The sequence below is a fragment of the Lactuca sativa genome, chromosome 9, assembly GCF_002870075.4.
Source record: "Lactuca sativa cultivar Salinas chromosome 9, Lsat_Salinas_v11, whole genome shotgun sequence".
Taxonomy (NCBI): Eukaryota; Viridiplantae; Streptophyta; class Magnoliopsida; order Asterales; family Asteraceae; genus Lactuca; species Lactuca sativa.
In genome coordinates, this window is record NC_056631.2 from 64017155 (window position 1) to 64039751 (window position 22597).

The following is a 22597-nucleotide window of genomic DNA, read 5'->3' on the forward strand; positions in this document are numbered from 1 at the left end:
ATTATAATCATTATATTACAACATATGATTTTATACGATCTCTTCCATAAATAAATTCCATAAAAACATAACCAATGTCCTTCCCAATATTTAATTAGCTACTACAAAAAATATATATGTATATTTCAATATCATCTTCGTTTAACTAAAACAAAACGTTTTTTCATTATAATGCGTCATGTCAACAACTTAATTTTGTTTGATTGGTTTGGCAGTGACAACTAACAAACATTTTAGTGTTGTAGTGGGTCCCGTTAGGAATATTGTTAGATCTACTCAAATGAAATACTACTACGTGGTCATGTTCGTGTCAAAAACTTTGTTTGACCAGAAATATAATTCATGTCGAAGTAAATTAGTGTTGAGTGGGCCCATGAGCTTAATTTAAAAAATAATATGGCGGTGATCGTGGGATGATAGAAGATCGATAATGGTCACCGGTTTTGAAGGAAAGAAGAAAGAAAAGGGTAGTTTTGAAATGACGCGTACATACATGGCTTCACGTTCACATGTGATGTCGGAAGGAAGGCATGGATGACAGCTTTGATCTCAGCTGATTTAGATCTAAATAATCTAATCCTACTCCTCTACTATAATTGCCATTTCATGCTCTCCATTCCCATTCCAATTCCATTAAAGCCCTAAAATTTCACCACTCTTCATCCGTCTGCATTGCATCCTTCAACCATGTCTTTCTAAAAGGTGTGTATCACTTCTTTCAACTTTACTCTTTTCAACTTCAATCGCATTTCAACTCTTTCAATTACCCTTTTCGAAAAAGCAAATAACTCTGCTTTTGGGTGTTTCAGGATCCAGTGAATTTACTGAAATATGGCGTCCAAGTCATTCAAAGCTACTCGCTCCAATCTATCCATCAGCTCCGATGCTACGGATTCACAGCCTAGCAAACCGCCGTTGCCACCACAAGTCACATTCGCCCGCCGGACTTCGTCAGGGAGATATGTAAATTATTCAAGGGACGATCTCGACAGTGAACTCGGAAGTCAAGATTTCATGAACTACACAGTCCACCTGCCGCCGACTCCCGACAACCAGCCGATGGATGCGATTTCGCAGAAGGTTGAAGAACAGTATGTTTCCAGTTCGCTTTTCACCGGCGGATTCAACGCTGTTACTCGCGCCCATCTCATGGACAAGGTAATCGACTCTGAAATCAACCACCCTCAAATGGCGGGTGCGAAAGGATCTTCCTGCTCTGTTCCTGGATGTGATGCCAAGGTCATGAGCGATGAACGGGGAGCAGATATCCTTCCATGCGAATGTGATTTTAAGATATGTAGGGACTGTTACCTGGATGCCATCAAGACCGGAGATGGAATCTGCCCAGGTTGCAAGGAGCAGTATAAAACCACCGATTTGGATGAACTGGTCGACAATGGTGCCAGGCCGCTACCACTCCCAGCGCCTTCCGGAATGTCCAAAAACGAGAGGAGGTTGTCGTTGATGAAATCAACCAAATCGGTGCTGATGAGAAGTCAAACAGGCGAGTTTGACCACAACCGGTGGCTGTTTGAAACCAGTGGGACTTATGGTTATGGCAATGCTATATGGCCGAAGGAAGGAGTCATGGAGAATGGCAAAGATAACGATCATGCCGAGTCTTTGGAATTGATGAACAAACCATGGAGACCTCTCACTCGCAAGTTAAGAATTCCCGCTGCTATTATCAGCCCATATAGGTACTGCATCTCTTCTCATGTCCCCATCATCTCTGTTCTTATGTTTCCACTATGGAGCCCTGGTTCACAGTAAGTTATCGTTTCTTTGCAGGCTTCTTATAGTTGTTCGAATGGTTGTTCTTGTACTCTTCTTAGCTTGGAGGATCAACCATCCAAACAATGATGCAATCTGGTTATGGGGAATGTCAGTTGTTTGTGAACTATGGTTCGCTTTATCGTGGGTCCTTGACCAATTGCCTAAAATCAACCCTGTAAATCGTGCAACTGATCTTGCTGTTTTGAAGGAGAAATTCGAAGTACCAACCCTAAACAACCCTACTGGGAAATCGGATCTACCAGGCATTGATATCTTTGTATCGACTGCAGATCCAGAGAAGGAACCTCCACTTGTTACTGCAAACACAATTTTATCAATTCTAGCTGCTGATTACCCTGTCGAGAAGCTTGCGTGTTACGTTTCTGATGATGGTGGTGCACTTTTGACCTTTGAGGCTATGGCGGAAGCTGCAAGTTTTGCTAACATGTGGGTGCCTTTTTGCCGGAAGCATAATATTGAGCCTAGGAATCCGGATTCGTATTTTGGTTTGAAGAAGGATCCTTATAAAAATAAGGTTAAATCAGATTTTGTCAAGGATCGTAGAAGGGTGAAGCGGGAATTTGATGAATTTAAAGTTCGTATCAATGGTCTTCCAGACTCTATACGCCGTCGATCTGATGCTTATCATGCACGTGAGGAGATAAAGGCGATGAAGCAACAGAGACAAAAGAGAGATGATGAAGCTATCGAGATTATCAAGGTTCAGAAAGCTACATGGATGGCAGATGGAACTCATTGGCCTGGAACTTGGTTGAATCCTGCTCCAGAACACTCCAAAGGCGATCATTCTGGAATCATTCAGGTAATCCTTGTTCTTCTTGATGATCCAGTTGGTGTTAATCGAAAAAATTGCTTGATTGTAGTGGTGTCTTACAGGTGATGTTGAAACCTCCGAGTGATGAGCCTCTACAGGGCACAGAAGATGATGCTGGAATGCTTGATTTTACTGATGTTGACATTCGTCTTCCCATGCTTGTATACGTGTCCCGTGAAAAGCGTCCAGGTTACGATCACAACAAGAAAGCCGGAGCCATGAACGCACTGGTTCGAGCCTCTGCAATCATGTCAAATGGTCCTTTCATTCTCAATCTTGACTGCGATCATTACATCTACAACTCACAAGCCATGAGAGAAGGCATGTGTTTCATGATGGATAGAGGTGGAGATCGTCTTTGCTACGTCCAATTTCCTCAACGATTCGAAGGTATTGATCCTTCCGATCGTTATGCAAATCACAACACTGTCTTCTTCGATGGAAACATGAGGGCACTTGATGGGCTTCAAGGGCCGGTTTACGTGGGAACTGGATGCCTGTTTCGTAGAATCGCGCTTTATGGATTTGATCCACCACGATCCAAAGAACGCCACCCTAGTTTCTGTAGCTGCTGCTGTAGTGGTCGGAAAAAAGCCAAGTTTAGCACTCTGGAAGAGAATCGTGCGCTAAGAATGGGCGATTCCGATGAAGAAGACATGAATCTCTCTCTTGCTCCCAAGAAATTCGGAAACTCTACTCTTTTAATTGATTCCATTCCGGTGGCGGAGTTCCAAGGACGTCCACTGGCAGATCATCCGGCGGTGAAAAACGGAAGACCACCTGGAGCCCTAACCATTCCACGAGAGCTTCTTGACGCATCCACCGTTGCAGAAGCAATCAGCGTGATTTCATGTTGGTATGAGGATAAAACGGAATGGGGGCAACGCGTTGGGTGGATTTACGGATCTGTGACGGAGGATGTTGTGACAGGTTACAGAATGCATAACAGGGGATGGAAATCGGTGTATTGTGTGACAAAACGAGATGCTTTCCGTGGTACAGCTCCGATCAATTTGACAGATCGACTTCATCAGGTGCTCCGGTGGGCTACTGGTTCAGTCGAGATTTTCTTCTCACGTAATAATGCTCTGTTAGCAAGCTCGAGAATGAAGATCTTACAAAGAGTCGCTTACCTTAATGTAGCCATGTATCCTTTCACTTCCATCTTCCTCATCGTCTACTGCTTCCTCCCTGCACTTTCCCTCTTTTCCGGCCAGTTCATCGTGCAAACCCTGAACGTGACTTTTCTCGTCTACCTACTCACGATTACTCTCTGCATCGTGATGCTTGCTGTGCTTGAGGTGAAATGGTCAGGGATCGAGTTAGAAGAATGGTGGAGGAACGAACAGTTTTGGTTGATCGGAGGGACTAGCGCTCATTTGGCTGCTGTTCTTCAAGGACTTCTGAAAGTGGTTGCCGGAATCGAAATCTCGTTCACATTGACGTCAAAATCCGGTGCAGATGATGAAGATGATGAGTTTGCAGATTTATACACTGTGAAATGGACATCCCTGATGATCCCGCCAATAACTATAATGATGGTGAACTTGATTGCAATAGCTGTAGGGTTCAGCCGGACAATTTACAGTACAATCCCACAGTGGAGTCGTCTTCTTGGAGGTGTGTTCTTCAGTTTTTGGGTTTTGGCACATCTGTATCCATTTGCAAAAGGGTTGATGGGAAGAAGAGGGAGAACGCCAACCATTGTGTTTGTGTGGTCTGGACTGATTGCAATCACCATTTCACTTCTGTGGGTGGCGATCAATCCTCCACAAGGTCAAAACCAGATCGGAGGCTCGTTTCAGTTTCCTTAACTATTATTTCTTTTGCTTCATTACATTCTTTTTAGTAGAGATGGTAAAACACCATTTTCACATGTTCAATTCTTCTATTGTTTTGTAGCCTTTTCAACTCAAAAAGAGGTTCTTTAGTGTTTTATCAAAGATACAAACTTGTTATATTTACAAACAGGCCTATAGAAGTGGGATTTTGCGTTGGAAAACTATGAAAAATTCAAACTTGCTAAAAATTCCAGATAATTACACAAGCACAAGATGTGTTCCATGCAATCAAGCTTTGCTGTAGCTTCTTCCTAAGTGAGAATCAAATATAAGTTTAAACAAAACGGTCTCAAAGTTTAAACCCCGTTTCTTTTGTGATTGGCTTGAGGGAAAATCACAAATATATCTAAATTTGTTGAGTTTTTTCCAAAACAAAAACAAAAATTAGGACGATCCTATCAATGATCATGGATTTTAAAGGGCCCACTACAAAATGGGCCTTCATATGATAGATAGTTTTTCATTTTCCTCAATTTTCCATCTTTTTTTTAAGGCCCGACGGAGTGGGACTGCGGGGAAGGAGCGGGAACCGATCCCGCACCTGTGCACACCGCACTGTGGGTGCGGGAAAGGAACCGCGGGAAGCTACCGGGGGGAGAGAGTCCCGCTCTCTTTCTCTGTCTTCCAACTATTGGCCACTGTATTTTTTTTTTCTTTTTTCCTTTCCTTTTCTTAATCTATAAATACTCACACATTCTATTATTTTTTAAACCATAATCTATATTTCTTTATATTTCTTTCTTAAAAATATTACTCAAAATGTCATCATTTTCATCATCCGATTCGACGGCAGTAGAGGAGGCTAAGTTTATCGGTTCCGTCATAGCGAAAACGGTTGCATACTATCAAAACCGACTTGGTGAAACATCACGTGCACGACCTAACCTAAGAAAGTCGTCGTTACGTAGAAATCACGAAGTCGGACACGATCGTCTTATAGAAGATTATTTTGCAGATGACGTCGTCTACGCTGTAAAGTTTCGACGTCGGTTCCGGATGAGGAAGGAACTATTTTCACATATTGTTGGCGATTTGGAAGGCCGTTTTCCATATTTCCAATGGAAAATGGATGCAAGGGGAAAAAATGTTTCACTCCCATTAAAAAATGCACGGCTTCAATTCGTCAGTTAGCATACGACATTGGCGCAGACAAATGGGACGAGTATTTTAGAATGTCAAAGCGTACCGTGAGGGACTCTGTGTACAAGTTCTGCAAAGCGATCTGTTTGGTTTACGGGCAACGATATTTGCACAAACCAACTATCAACGATATCCACCAATTGTATACGGTGCATGAAGGCAAACATGGATTCCTTGGAATGCTAGGTAGTATCGATTGCATACATTGGAGTTGGTAATTATGCCCCAATGCATGGCGTGGTCAGTACATGAGAGGCGACCACAAAGAGCCGACGATTATTCTAGAGGCTATCGCATCACATGATCTTTGGATATGGCATGCATTCTTTGGTCTAGCTGGTGCAAACAATGACATCAACGTGCTAGACCAGTCACCCGTATTCAACGATATCTACCTTGGAAAGTCACACGATGTACCTTTTCAAGCAAATGGGGTAGCATATAAGCGTGGATACTATCTTACTGACGGTATATATCCTCATTTGTCTGTTTTTGTGAAATCGTTTACATGTCCTAACGACCCGAAAAGGAAAAAGTTTAAAGAGGCGCAAGAGTCAGCTAGGAAGGATGTGGAGCGAGCATTTGGTGTACTTAAGAGACGTTGGCAAAGTACTAACGGTCGAGGCAAAGTCATATGAGGTGAAAAGGTTACAACACGTAATGTATGCATGTATCATATTGCATAATATGATTCTTGAAGATGAAGGAAGAGCGATATGCCGATACAACGAAAATGAAGTTTTGCCAAATGTCGAAGGAGTAGTCGTTCGTACACAAGAGTATAGGGTGAACAGAAGAGTACACAATCGCGACCTTCATCAGGCCCTTCGTGTTGATTTGGTGGAGCACAATTATAGGGCTCATGTTCAGCTCCCGCAAGAGTTATCTTACGATGATGATTTGTTTAACGAATTAGACGAGGATTCTGATATGTTCGTCGAGAGTGAAGATTCCGACGACGAGAGTGACGTTGGGGAGAATGATGCAGATGATCTAGGCGAGGACGAAGACGATGATTCCGAGTGACGTATCTAGGTTTAAATAAAATTAGAATTTTAATTAATAATTTTTACTATATTGTAGTTTGTTTGATTTTTTTTTTTTTTTTTTTGGGGGGGGGGGGGGGGGGGGGTTCTACTTATTTAAATATTATGGTTAATGTAATTTTTATTTTACTTAATGAAATGCTTTTTATTTTTAATTAAATTTTATGTTTGATATTAATTTAAAAATTATAAATAAAAATATTAATTTTATTTAAAATATTAAAAAAAAAGTGAGGGAAGGGTTTCCCTCCCACTCCTTGGCTTTTAGGTGAGGGATAGAAGGGTATGGCCCACCAAAAGTGAGGGAACCATCCCTCCCACTCCTTCCAATCTAAGTGTATCTCAAGTCTCAACTTATATAACATCCTATTTTGCATTTTGGTACAGAAATTTGCCTTTCTTAGTACAAACTTAATCCCTATTGTAATAAATGAATAGGTATATTCATTTATTGACAACTGTCATACAATTAAAACTTCTCATTAATGTTGTATGTCACCTATCATGTCACTTGTCAACCTATTAATTATCAATTTAAAAATTTTCACTCTAATTACATTAAATTAATAATTGACTTTTCATGTTAAATTTCAAAGTTTAAATTTTTTCGTTCTAATTATATTAAATTAATAACATTAGATTAAAAAAATAAAATTAAATTAATACAGATTATAAGGTGATATAACTTTACGTATTTATGTAAATCAACTATTATAATTTTATATAACTAAAAAATATCTCTTAAGTAATAATTTATTTAAAATAATTGATTAAGAATTTTGATTTTTTAATATGAAAGTTTAATTAATTTTATAACTATGGTTCTCACGGGTTATAAACTAATTTTAAAATAAATCTATTCTATTCTATCTATCCATTCTAATAAATAAAACCTAAAAATAACAAGTTTCATTTTTTTAGAATGTCTTTTTGACACATGTCATTTTTCTATAATTTTTATTATTTTCTTTTGTTTGGTAACAAATCAAATTCAATTCAAAATTTGAAAATACAAAATCATATCCTAATAACATTATTATGTTTATTTTGTTTAACAAATTACTTCATAATTACTTACAATCGACAATTGTTTTTTTTTAACATTTATTATTTTTTTATCTATATAAAAATTTTAAATATATCAACCGTGGTTTTCACAGGTTATAACCTAGTAAATAATGTATTATGCCTGGATTTTTTTTACATGGTAAAATAGTTATAAGAGATATCCATAAAATTTGTTTAAACAATAAATTACTCATATTGAGAAATGTAAGAAATCGAATATAAAATAATTGAACTTAATTACTTAACCATAGATTGAAATTTAATTGGAATGAAAATTTAGTGTAAAATCAATAAGCATGAATAACATAAATATGTGTTAAGCTTAAATATATAATACAACTCAACATGATTAAAGTTACAGAAAGTTACGGTGATTCTAAGAACAGAACAAGTAAACAGTTGTAGTATCCTTATTTGAGTAAATAGTTGTAGCATCCTTATTTTTGGTATCAAATTTTTGCCTTTTTTGTATATATTTTAATTTTGAAAAAAAAAAACCTAAAATTAAATTAAAATATATTAGTTACCAGTTGGAAAGGAAAATTCCATAATTTAAAGTTATTAAATAATTAACTTGATAAAATGACACGTGTCAGTTTTTTAAAATGTTTTTTTTTTTGATACGTGTCATTTTTCTATGATTTTTATTATTTTCTTTTTTTTGGTAACAAATCAAATTCATTTCAAAATTTGAAAATACAAAATCATATCCTAATAACATTATTATGTTTAGTTTGCTTAACAAATTAATTCATAATTACTTACAATCGACAATTGTTTTTTTTTTTTGACATTTATTATTTTTTATCTATATAAAAGTTTTAAATATATCGACCGTGGTTTCCACGGGTTATAACCTAGTAAATAATGTATTAGGCCTGGAATTTTTTTTACATGGTAAAATAGTTATAAGAGATATCCATAAAATTTGTTTAAACAATAAATTACTCATATTGTGAAATGTAAGAAATAGAATATAAAATAATTGAACTTAATTACTTAACCATAGATTGAAATTTAATTGGAATGAAAATTTAGTGTAAAATCAATAAGCATGAATAACATAAATATGTGTTAAGCTTAAATATATAATATAACTCAACATGATTTAAGTTAGAGAAAGTTATAAATTTTAATTTTTTACAGTAATTCCAAGAAGAGAACGAGTAAATAGTTGTAGCATCCTTGTTTGAGTAAAAGTTTTAGCATCCTTATTTTGGGTATCAAATTTTTGCCTTGTTTGTATATATTTTAATTTTGAAAAAAAAAATAAACTAAATTAAATTAAAATATATTTTATTTACTAGTCGGAAAGAAAAACTCCATAATTTAAAATTATTAAATAATTAACTTGGTAAAAAGAAATATAAATTAAAGGCTAATTTCGTAAATTAGGAAAACGTCTAGTATTTGACCAATACTTAATGAAATTAACATATTATGGATCAAATGGATAGAAATATTGGGAGGAAAGGTTAAAAATGTAAATATATAAAGAACTAGTTGTTTAGGGTTTTATTTGTTGGTAAATTGAGAAAATATAAAACTCAGGGCAATAGTTTGAGAGTAATTGGAAGTGGATTTGAAGAATAATCGAAGACTAAAATTTCATTACTGAAACACTAAAAAAGGTACATATTTCTCATATCTCAAGTTAGTTTTGGTCCTTAGATTACTAGTACACTCTCATTCTTCTCTTTTATTGTATAATTTGGAGTTTAAAGGTTTTTTGGGGGCTTCAAATGGATGATGTTTTCCAAGATTATTTTGATGTTTTTAAACTTTATGTAAGCTAAGGAATTCACCATTTCTAGTAATTGCATTCATAGATAATTTGTGATTCTAGTGTTGCCTTAGAGTCTCAATGATGACTCAAGCTTTAATTATGATTTAACCAAACTTTTAATCTATTAAAACTCTTTGAAATGCCATAAGTTTGATTTACTAAGTCATTGAAAGGCGATTGGTTATGATCTAGGTTTATAAAAGGATTTTTGTGAATTTGATATGATGTTTAGGGAACTTAAAAAATGTTCAAATCATTAGATAATCACTCTTAAGTCGTTGATCCATGTGTAATTAGGTTTGAAAAAATCTTATTAACACGTTTTAGAGATCATTTAAGTCAATCAGGACAAATGTGAAACAATATAGATGAGTACATGAGGTTAAATAAAGCGAATGGCTTCATTTCAGAGTTTGGTGACTTCTACGAAGTTCACCAAACTTTTGAATCATTAAGATCTTTAATCATTAAGTCGTTAATGATATTATATGTAAGTGAGCAGTAAAACTAGTTGATATGGTTGATTTCATCCATTAAGGTCATTGAGAAGCTTTATGGAATATTTAGGAGCAAATACACCAAAGTACAATACCTAAATGAGAAAAAAAATCATAATTGTCATGGCTTGGACATTACATGGACCATGTGTATGCCAAGGAATAGTTCACATGGGACACGTGCCCTCCTGAATTGAGTGTATTTTTTATTAAGTATATTGTAGCCCAAAATGCTCACATATCTTCCTTAGTATTTCCCTAATGTTATGCAATGATTAGAATGAGTTGAATTGAGCTAAAAACTAGGTTTAGGACTAGATTTATGTTATAAGTCCTTGATAAATGTTTTAATTATGAACAAAAGATAGTTAAAAGGTGTACATACAACACTTGAAAGCAAAGTAAAGTGTTTAGAAGTGCTTATAATACCATAGGTAAGTTTGTACTTGGAGTACATGTCTCTAACTCTAAAACTTTGCTTGAATTGATTTCTTGTACTATTCTTCTATGTGAAACATGTTTATTGTATTTAACTTGTGCATTTCAAGAAATATTTTTAAAAAGAGTTTTATATAGTTTGAAAAACCTTATTGATTTGGAAATGTTTTGAGTATCATACTTGTGCATTCATATAAGGTGGAAGACTTTGGGAGTAATTAAATGTAAGTTAAGCATGATCCATATGAGATTTGACTTTTCAAAAGTGATTAGATTTCTAGAAATTTGTCACTATATGTAAGTTGAGGCTTGTTATTCCTTATGTGGAGCTTTTATGATGGTTTATAAGTCACTTAGTTTAAAATGAGCATGTATAGTGTATTGAGTAGATAGGTCCACCATGTATGAGCCTTTACCTAACCATCAATGTGAGCTTTAGGCCTTGAGATTGACTTAATATTAGGAATATAAGCATATGTATTTTCTTGATAGGCACATTAACAAATAACAAGGTAAGTTACAAGCTTAATGAGTAATTCTACCTATAGAACAATTTACAATCAATATCATATCCTATGTTATCAATCACGCGCTATAGCGGTGCTATAGCGGCGCTATAGCGGTTCGCGGTGTTCCAGGACCTACATTTTCAAAATAGCGTTTAGTAATTGTGGTACCGCTAATATCGGCGCTATTTACCGCTATTAACCGCGAAACTTATGACCGCAATATCACCGCTATTACCGCTTTTCGATTTTCGTCCATAATGGGCTACTTAGGCTATTAGATCCAGAATTAAATGAATGAGCCCACTACTTTTTTTGGTTATATATGGTTATAGTATGCCCAATCAGTCAAAACTCAAACCCAATAGTGTGTTTTTATCATAAAAATTTCCACCGTTTTTTTTTTCCTTTTTTCCGGATGATCTTCTGCATGTAAACAAACCCCTCCTCTTGTTGAGTCTTGTATGACTATCCCTTACTTTTGTTTGACTTTTTTTTTTATCTCTTTATGCTATTATTAAGAAATACTAATAAACTAACTAGTGCTTAAACATTAAACTTAATAATTGTAAATGTTCGAATGGTCTATACCAATTAAATATTAACTATTATATATATATATATATATATATATATATATATATATATATATATATATATATAACGCTATATCAACGCTTTACCACCGTAAAAACCGCTATTTCAAATAGCGGACCTCGACCGCTATTTGATTTTCGACCGCGATAACTGCATAGATCATATCAATGATAATAATTAACAATAATCCTTCATATCATGCATTTCAATTAACTTACACAACTATGTTCACAAGACAAAATGGTATTACGAACACCAAGGCTACCATTGACACTTCAGTCTCCAACATGTGGTATTACGACCACCAAGGCTACCACTGTATTTCAATAATATTCACACGTGATATTATGACCACCAAGGCTATCACCGAGGTTTAATGTTTCTCCAACCCATATTATTATGTCACACCCTCGGTCGACGGTGGAAACGTCTAGGGACATTGGATCACGATGACATGTACCTTTAACAATATAGAAATATAGCACAAACATTTCTTTTATTTGTTATAAACTATTTCGCGGTTACATTATTAGAGTTCAGACACACTTCCTACTCATAAATAGCATAAAACAAACAAAAATGACTTCCAACAACTTGATTGACGAGTTCCTTCCTTCCATAGCTACCCTCCACACTCATCTTCCTGAGAATACATGTATTTTGAAAACGTCAACATAAAGTTGGTGAGTTCATAGGTTTTATAGTTTTCTATTTTTATTATTTTATTTGATTGAAAACTATTTCAATTTTATAAGCCTTTCTTTCTTTTAGGATATATTTTCTATCCAAAATCTTTATATTCTTTATCGAATAGGATTATACAACTACTTGAAGGCGTCTCTCTAGGCAGTTAGGTTAAGATTTTCCAAATAGTATTACCATGAGCCCCTATAATCGACGTTGTGGACCGATATATACCCCACATGATGCTTCATCGGATGTCAAATAATATTATTTTAATACTTAAGAAAGTTATCATGTCGGGATTGTAGCTAGCAATCGCATGTGGGGGTGTCATCCCCGTATAGAGATCTATACATATCTTTATGGCTCGCGCAAGATTAACAATTATATGTAATGACCCAAATTTTTCAATGGAAATTTTCATTTTTAATTAGTCAATCATAATTCATTAGACATGAAAATCCAAATAACTGTTTTCAAAACCACCATCATTACAACATTAATTTTAAAACATCGGAGTGTCCCCAAATCATATCGGAAAAGAGAGATAGAGTGAACGCCGCATCATCAAACCTTGCCTTTGCCCTTGGGCTCTAATGTACCTGAAACAAATCTACAAACGGTAAGCTGAAAGCTTAGTGAGTACCCCAGAGCATACCCAACACAACATCCACATGTCATATTAGCTATATAAGCTACCTCTACCACATAACACATCTCAATTAGCTATAATAGTTATCTCTACCATTAGCCATAATACCACATAACACATCTCAATTAGCTATAATAGTTATCTCTACCATTAGCCATAAAGGTTATCTCTACCATTAGCCATAAAGGCTATCTTTACCACTAGCCATAAAGGCTATCTCTACCATTAGCCACGAAGGCTATCTCTACCGCATATCGCTACAATTAAATATATCATACATCTCAACACAACAAGTATACCAACTATCATAAAATGGGTCGACCTTGGTGCATTAGACCCATTGGTATGGTGAGAAGACTCACCTCTCAAAGGCTGAACTGGCAAACTGAAGTCAGATATATCCCACGCTGCTCCTCCCAAACTACCTATAATCAATGAGTAAATAACTCAGCATAATCCCATAAACACCCCCAGGGTCAACCCTGGTCAAAGTCAAGGTCTATAATCCATGTTCAACCTGACTCGTCGAGTTCCTTGATGTTCACAGCCGTGAACTCCCAACCGGAAACCCATGACTGTGAACCCTTGCCCGTGAACCCTTGACTGTGAATGAAAAAACCATTCCCGACTCGCCGAGTCACTTTCACTACTCGCCGAGTTCCCCTAGTCCAACATGTTTACGGTCCTTTCCAGTGGGAATTAAGGTCCCAAACTTTAGATCTATCTTCTTCTAGGGGAGATGTCACGTAAAGTTGCAAACTTTACGTGCATGCATGGCCTCACATAGCCATAACACCAAAACTAACCTTCAAATAAGATTTTCATGCATGGAGAGGGGATAAGCTTATAAAAAGATGCAACTTTATGTTATTTGGGACCTAAGAAGTTCTAGATCTGGAACCATATCGTTGTGATAGTTACAGATCCAAGCTTGATTCCATTTTCCCTCAATAATGACCATAATCATGCAAATGGAGATCTAAGACTTCAAGGCTTAAGATGAGGAATTAATACCTCAGTAAAGTGCCCAAAACGAAGTAGATGTTGGATCTGATGTTTCTCCCTTGATCCTTCTTCCTCCAACTTGAAATCCTTCCTAAGATTCACCAATTTATCTCACCAAGGCTCTCACTTCTCTCACAAGAGGGTTTGCGGCCATGAACAGTTCCTATGTTGCAAATGAGAGGCTATGGAGGTTGTTAATGATGTTTATATAAGGGCAAACCCTAAAATTAAGGTTTTCATTAAACAGCCCCAACTCACCGAGTCGAGTCTTCTGACTCGCCGAATCACTTCCGACCTACGTCCATGATACACGACCCTACTCAACGAGTTGGACTCCCAACTCGCCGAGTCCATGCATATAACCTCCCCAATTGGCAAATTTTCAACCAATACCCGAAACAGGCGTTACAAGTCTTTCCCGCTTGAACTAGACTTCGTCCTCGAAGTCTACTAACCCAAACAAATTTGGGTAATGCTCTCGCATCTCTTCTTCCGGCTCCCAAGTCCATTCGGAGCCCCTCCGATGCTGTCATTGCACTTTTACCAATCTTACTTCCTTATTCCGAAGAACCTTGGTCTTCCTATCCAAAATCGCAATGGGTTTCTCAATGTAGTTCAGGATCTCATCCACCTGGATGTCAACCAACGAGACGACCGCGGCCTCGTCAGTGACACAATTCCGAAGCTGAGACACATGGAAGGTGTTGTGAATCTAGCTAAGCTCTTCCGGTAAATCCAGAAGGTAGGCTACTTTACCCACTTGGGTTGAAATCCTGAATAACCCAATATATCGGGGTCCTAGCTTACCCCTCTTTCGAAATCTGATGATTCCTTCCAAGGTAACACCTTCAATAGTACAAAATCCCCCACCTGAAATTCCAGGTCTTGAGCACTACCTCAGTGCTCCCCATGACCCGATGTCCAACCTCATCCCAACAAACTGGGGTCCTGCACCTTCGACCGTATAACATTTCGAAAACTCAGCCAGTGGGAGATATGTATCCTAACTCCCTCCAAAATCCAACACGCATGCCCGCAGCATATCCTCCAGTGCCTGTATCGTCATCTCGCTCTGACCGTCAGTCTGGGGGCGATACGCTATGCTAAAATGTAGTTGAGTGCCCAACTCCTCGTGGAATAGAACCCTTAAACATGTCATTGATACAGAAGCACGGATTAGACATAGTCATTTGTCCCTATTCCGAGAGTATGGATTGGACTCAGTCAACTGTCGTTAATCCGGGAGTATGGATTAAGACATAGTTAGTTGTCCTTAATCCGGGAGTATGGATTAAGACATAGTCAGTTGTCCTTAGTCCGGGAGTATGGACAGGACATAGTCATTTGTCATTAATCCGGGAGTATGGATTTAGACACAGACCAATTGTCCCTCATTCGAGAGTATGGAATAGGTACAATCAAGGACTCAAGAGCATGGATTAGATCCGAAGTAAGAGGTAAAATTTAAGGTCCGTGAGTATGGATAGTCTCGTTGTGAGGACTGACGGGGTGGGGTAAGAGCTGATTATATATATGGGGAGATCGTATATTGTGTGGATTTATATATATATATATATATATATATATATATATATATATATATATATATGTATAACATTGTGGGATTGAAATCTCTATGTACTCACCAGGTTTCCCAACCTGACCCACTCAGTTTATTTATATCACAGGTGTTGATATGAAGTCACATTACACTGAGAGATTTAACAGCATAGCAATACACATAGCATCATCCTATCTACCAGGATAACGATCCAACAGATGATAACAACATAGCAATATGCATAACAAAATATCAATCCGTTGGGTCGGCATTGGTGCCTTCGACCCGCAAGTATAGTGAGGAAAACTCACCTCTCAAGTAGTGTTGAACCGGTAAAATCCAACTCCAAGACCCAACTCCGGATTCAACAGCCTACAACCACCATATAATCATTCTAACAAAACCTCCATACAACCAAAATGTCCTCAAAGTCAAACTTGGTCAACCATGGTCAAAGTCAAAGTCATCCGCCAAGGTCAACACACATGTTAACCCAACTCGTCGAGTGCATCTATTGACTCGTTGAGTTCCTTCAGTACTTCAGAAAATGAGAAAAAAACAAACCAACTCGTCGAGTTTCTACAGTATCTAGAAAACGGGAAGACCTGATTTAACCCGTCGAGCTTTTCCTAGTCTTAAAGCATTCGGCCAATTCCCAAGCGCATCTAGTGCCACAAACCATAGCTTTGGTCCCTTAGAACTGAAATACCACATAAAGTTGCTAACTTTACGTCCATGCATGGCATCAAGAGGCTAAAACACTAAAATCAAGCTTATTAAGGGACTTAGAGCATGAAGGAGGGCCAAAACTTGATAAAGTTGGTGACTTTAAGTCTATGGAGGCCATGAGATATCCAGATCTAAGTCATAGCTTCATAACATGCTGAAAATCCCAAAATGGTCCCAAAATGAGTTAATAATGGCCATAAACTTTCAAATGAAGAGATCTAGCAAAGGGATGGTCAAGGTATCGACTTTATACCTCAAAATGATTGCAACAGCAATGAAAATCCCAGATCTAAAGCCTTCCTCTGAATCAATCCACTTCAAGCTTCAAGTTCCTTCCAAAAGAGCACCAAAATCACACTCGAAGCTCAAACACACTCAAAATGAAAGACGAGGCACAAATTAGGGTTTCAATGGACCAAGGGGACGATAAGGGAGGCCAACAATGAGTGATAAGTTCTTTAAACTGGGTGCAAAACCCTAAAAATTAGGGTTTCATAAGTAGCTGTCAGCTCGTCGCGTTTTTCTTGACAACTCGTCGAGTTGAGAGCTTCCAACATATCAAGTCTGAGGCCATCAACTCAACGAGTTCCAAAGGATAATTTGTCTTTTAAGCCATAAATCTTATACCTGAGAGTCGGGATGTTACAGATCAAAAATCCAATTTCCATAAAAGCCTGAACTGACACTTTACCGAAATACCCCTAGGCTCCAAAACACGAACCGAACACCCGGATCACCTCAATTACATTACTCGCACCCAAATGGGTCTAGAACTTACCTTTTCAAAGGCCCTAAGCCTAAGGATGACCTATCTTCGGACCACAACCTCGAATTAGGAATCGATTCAGAACAGGGCGTTACACTCTACTTTAACAATTGCCCATGCTACAATATACACCTAATTATTTGCATCCATACCTATTGCAGTTAACAACTTACGCTTGCATTGTCCCTTCAGAAAACAACCATCCAACCCTAGTACCTTACGACATCCCCTTTTCCAACCCTCTTTAATTACTTTAAAGCAAATGTATATTATGTGAAATGTTGTGGTTTTATCAGGGTTTACAGTAACAGAAATCCTAACTGTACTGTTTGGATTAGATCTCATAAACTCATGCGCGTAGTCCCAAACTCTTGCATAATGGTCACTCAATCTCCCATTAATTAATGACAATTCCCTCATCCTTGATCTATAGCATTTTGACCATGTGATGTTTCAATGAAACTTACTTTGTATTTTAACATGCATCTCCTTGCATTTTAAGTTAGGTTGCCTAATCAACTCTTTCATAAACTTCTTTGCTAACCAAGTAGGATTCAAAAGCTTTGCATTGTTAAAACTCCTAAAACAAGTATGCTTGTATACAAGATTTTTTACTTGGAATGACCTTTCAGTACCCATCCAAGAACCCCTAACCAGGAATGGGCACTTCTCTGGAGCACTTCCACATATTACGACTAGTCTAATACTATCACACTTTTTGAAACGAATTTGATAACCCTTACTAATAGCATAGTTAGTTCAAAACAATTTCAGCAGATGTGGGGATTCATATCTTTCACCAAACATTGGTTTCATTAAGTTCCATTTCACCTTTGGGTTGTGGGTGGAATACTTGAAATCATCATCAATACGTCTTTTCTTCATCACTACTTTGCATATACTTTGTGTCCAATTGTTGGTTATGGATTTGTGTTTGAGCATTATTGTGACAATGACCTTGAGGATCATCAGCTGCATCAACGTTATTGTCTTCTTCACAAAGAATGTTCAAAAATTCATCTTTGCATTGGGAAATTGGTTTCCTCTTAAAATAATCATCAAGCTCCACATCTATGTTATCCAAATCATACATGTCGTCCATTTTCATCCTTTAAGACGGGGTAAAAACCCTAATTTACTGAGGTAGGTGAAAACGAGAGAATGGAGATGGAAGAGAGGGTGAAATGTCGAGGGTTTTCAATAAAATGAGGGTATTTGTTTTACCGAGTCCACATAAGCCATCTAATGCCAAATCAACATATGCAACCGGCTAAACGTGGGTGACCGGATGAGATTGACCAATTTGTTCAATTTATCCGGCTTCCTAGGTTATTTTGTTTAAAAAAATTTTAAAGATTAAATTGAAATTTTTACTAAAAGTTCAAGACTTTTCTAAAAAGAAATCGAGCTAGTTTTACAAAAGAATCCCCCGGTTCACCCGAAATGCGATACAGGGCCCAAAACCGCCGTCAAGAAATTCCGAAACCCTACATAAACCCTGAATCAATTTCTGCCATCGGTTTCTTAAAATAGCAAAATAAAGCCTCCATCCACCTTTCTTCTTCTTCAAGCTTCAGTGCCTATAGAATCGATGGTTTGAAGGAAATCACAGATATATCACTTGGAAGCATCAGGCAACATCAATGGCAAAGACATCCGCTTCAGGAATTTTTAACTTTTCTCCGTTCTCTTCTTCACCCTCACCCTCACCCTCACCCTCGCCGTCGCCGGCTGTTGGTGGGTCTGTTGATCCTCAATCGTCTGCACCGAAAAATGAGGAACCCACCACCCCGCGGGTTCGTAATGACAACCCAAGAACGACATCATCTGGATTTGATCCAGAGGCATTGGAAAGAGGTGCTAAGGCTCTTAGGGAAATAGCGGCCTCTTCTCAAGCCAAAAAGGTCTAATCTTTGGCATAGTTTTTATTTCTTTTATTGTTTTGATCTGTTTTGTAAACTTTGCAACGAATTGAATTCGTTTATACTAAATTAACATTTGCTTATTCTTCGCTTTTAGGCTTTTGAGTTGATGAAGAAGCAGGAAGAGACTAGGCAGACAGAATTAGCTTCAAAGACGGCTGAATTTAAAGTAATGCAAGCTCAGGCTGAAACTGTAAGTTTGACACTGCCCCTGCTTCCAAGATGACTTTATGATATATTTTCATGCATGTGAATCACATGCTCTGAACTTCTGATTATAGACGAGTTTATTACTTGTGTTTATTTAGATCAAGTGTTTGGGTTAGTCTTATTCCTGTTTCAACCAACCCCTTAAAATGTTATATACTCTCGTGTGCACACATATTTCACATAATTGAAAAGTCTTGCAGGGATCTTTAATCAGGATAGGCACTATCAATTGAAATGACTTCTAACTTTGTCTCTCGTAACTCATAAGAATCTGAGATGTTCAAGGATCTTAATTAGGCCTAGGATACTGACTAATAGCTTTGTGGTGCTTATCTAATGATTTGTGCATGCTGTTTCTTTATTGTTGATTTAGCAAACAAAGTTGATTTGGAAATAAGTTCTGAATAAACATAGGGGTCTAATCATGGAACATAGTGCTTACTTCTACAACATGAAAATAACTGGAAAATCTAGCTAACATGTATAACAATGACCATTAATAACATTTCTTGGCTACAAGCAGTGACTCAAGATTTTCCCCTTTCACTTTCCTTCTTTCCCTCCACCTTCCTTTTTCATATAAGCTGAGATTATTCTCTTTTTTTTTTTTTTCCATGTTTAATATTAAAGCATATGTCTGTGTAAAAGTCTTATCACTTCTATGTTAGTCCTGAATGATAGTTATCCAATTACTGCACATGCCAACTTAATTTGGTCATATAAGTGTTCAATCTTCATTTAAAGTTGCATTTAGAATATGCATCTTACTATTATTTTATATTTTTGTTTATGTTTGCCAGGAGAGACAAAGAGTAATATATGATGAACAGAAAAAGCTAGCTCAACAACAAGCTCAAATAAAATCACAGATGGCTCGATATGAAGATGAATTGGCACGAAAAAGAATGCAGGCATGTTTTGTTCCCTTCATATTTTTATGGTTTAATTCATAGAGGCATGAAATAAACTTCAAAAAATCTTTCAGGCAGAAAATGAACATCACAGAACAAGAAACCAAGAACTTGTTAAAATGCAAGAAGAATCATCAATTAGACAAGAACAAGCTAGAAGAGCAACAGAAGAGCAAATCCAAGCACAACGTAGACAAACAGAAAGAGAAAAAGCTGAAATTGAAAGAGAAACAATTAGGGTTAGGGCTATGGCTGAAGCAGAAGCAAGAGCCCATGAGGCTAAATTAGCAGAAGATGTGAATAAACGAATGCTTGTAGAACGTGCAAATGCAGAAAGAGAAAAATGGGTTTCTGCCATTAACACTACCTTTGAGCACATTGGAGGTAGTGAAAAAATCTTGGTTTTTATTTCTTATTTTTTGAATGGATAAAACCTTTTAAATCATATATGTTTTGTAGGGGGATTGCGTGCAATATTAACTGATCAGAACAAGATGGTTGTGGCTGTTGGGGGTGTCACAGCTCTTGCTGCAGGGATCTACACAACAAGGTATAGTTTTTCACTTTGATATACAAAGTGTAATTAGTTAGTGATAATTGCTTAGGTGCTGTTTCTTTTTGAGTTAGTGGACTTAGTGTGTACATCTCTTAATGTCAATAGTTATATATAGTTGTTTCTTTTTGACTTAATCCATACTGAAATGACTTAATAGGATGAATATAGGGACATGCAAAAAAAAACAAACATCTTTTCATGGATGAATCTGAGGATTTGGTTTCTATGTTTTTTCTTTAAAAAAATCCCTTTACGTTGAGCTTGAATTGATTGTTCATTCTCACATGTTGATTTCTTTTTTGTACATATTTGAATTGATGTCTTCATTTGTATAAATGTTTAAAACTGTTGGTACTGTAAAAATCGTTTGTTAAATAGTTAGAAGGATAAGATGGTCATTTACTTGTATCTAGACAGTTTATTCGGTCCAAAAAAGGAGTAGTCTTTGTGTATATAGGAGTAACTCCATACATACAACACTTTACCCATTCAGGAGTTAATAAGAATCAAAAAAGTAACATGCCCTTAATCTTTATAGTTTTAATAAAGATAAAGAAAAACAATTGTTTGTATTACAGAGAAGGTGCTAGGGTGGTGTGGAGCTATGTGGACAGAATCTTGGGACAACCATCTTTGATCAGGGAATCTTCCAGAGGAAAATATCCATGGTCAGGATTTTTTTCCCGTGGGCTGAGCAGCCTGTCACGTGGTGGTGGAGTTGCATCTCAAAATGGGAAGAATGCATTTGGTGAAGTCATTCTTAATCCATCTCTTCAAAAGAGAATTCAACAGTTGGCTGGTGCAACTGCAAATACAAAATCTCATCAGGCACCATTCAGGAATATGCTCTTCTATGGTCCTCCAGGAACAGGGAAAACAATGGCTGCCCGAGAGCTTGCCCGAAAATCTGTATGAATCTTAATCTTTTCTTTTTCCATTGTTGCTTTTTGTTGTGTATATTTATGATTTGAAATGTTTACAGGGGCTTGATTATGCATTGATGACTGGTGGAGATGTTGCACCTTTAGGTGCACAGGCTGTAACAAAGATACATCAGTTGTTTGATTGGGCAAAGAAATCTAATCGGGGTTTGTTGCTTTTTATTGATGAAGCAGATGCATTTTTATGCGAGTAAGTCATTAATTAGTCTTACTCTCTTTACTATATAGCAATTGGTAAAACTAACAAGAAACGGGTATCTTTTTGTTTTAAAAAATTTCAGGAGGAATAAAACATATATGAGTGAAGCTCAAAGGAGTGCCCTAAATGCCCTTCTATTTCGCACTGGTGATCAATCAAAAGACATAGTCCTTGCTCTTGCAACAAATCGCCCTGGTGATCTTGATTCAGCTGTAGCAGATCGTATTGATGAAGTCCTGGAATTTCCATTGCCTGGAGAAGAAGAAAGATTCAAGCTTTTGAAACTATACCTAGACAAGTACATTGCAAAAGCTGGTGCAAGAAAACCAGGATTCTTTTCAAAATTCTTTCAGAAAGAACAGCAGAAGATAGAGATCAAAGGTTTGACTGATGATATACTGAGGGAAGCTGCTGCAAAAACAGATGGATTTTCAGGAAGAGAGGTTGCAAAGCTTATGGCAAGTGTACAAGCTGCTGTTTATGGAAGTGAAAACTGTGTGCTTGATCCACTTCTGTTTCGTGAAGTGGTTGATTATAAGGTGGCTGAGCATCAACAGAGAAGAAAGCTGGCGGGGAATGATGGTGGTGATTAGTTAGTTATTTGTTGTTGTTTGGGTGGCATTTTGGGGCATGCAGGTGAGTTATCTGCTTTTGTGTCTTTGGTGGTCAACCCATTCGGTCAAATTGGGATGAAAGAAAGATTCTGGTACATCTGATAAAGAGTTATTGATATACAAACAGGAACAATATTATTAATTGGCTTTGTATTAAGGCAAAGAATCGACTTTATTTTTAACAAGATGAGATGAATGTTTTGTTTGTTTGTAGCCAGAAATTTGTTGCAATAAAATCAGAATTTTCTTTAGCCAGCAGTTTTGTGTTTGTCTTTTTTTTTTTTTTTTTTGCTTTCAATGAAATTTATATCAAATGA

General features: G+C 36.9%; 3 protein-coding genes across 3 annotated transcripts; all 3 read left to right on the forward strand.

Annotated features, from left to right (window-relative positions):
* Positions 1-376: 376 nt before the first annotated feature.
* LOC111918933 (cellulose synthase-like protein D3) lies at positions 377-4579 on the forward strand. Its single transcript, XM_023914638.3, has 4 exons — positions 377-702; positions 810-1700; positions 1792-2599; positions 2674-4579. The coding sequence occupies exons 2-4, from the start codon at positions 832-834 to the stop codon at positions 4423-4425; spliced, it is 3429 nt and encodes a 1142-aa protein (XP_023770406.1). The 5' UTR covers positions 377-702; positions 810-831; the 3' UTR covers positions 4426-4579.
* A 1261-nt stretch (positions 4580-5840) lies between these two features.
* Positions 5841-6618, forward strand: LOC111878193 (uncharacterized). Its single transcript, XM_023874731.1, has 2 exons — positions 5841-6201; positions 6293-6618. The coding sequence occupies exons 1-2, from the start codon at positions 5841-5843 to the stop codon at positions 6616-6618; spliced, it is 687 nt and encodes a 228-aa protein (XP_023730499.1).
* Positions 6619-18383: 11765 nt separating this feature from the next.
* LOC111918750 (uncharacterized) lies at positions 18384-22535 on the forward strand. Its single transcript, XM_023914405.3, has 8 exons — positions 18384-18831; positions 18947-19042; positions 19860-19970; positions 20045-20354; positions 20430-20520; positions 21105-21435; positions 21509-21657; positions 21749-22535. Exons 1-8 carry the CDS (start codon positions 18571-18573, stop codon positions 22257-22259), a joined length of 1860 nt encoding a protein of 619 aa, XP_023770173.1. The 5' UTR covers positions 18384-18570; the 3' UTR covers positions 22260-22535.
* The last annotated feature ends 62 nt before the right edge of the window (positions 22536-22597 follow it).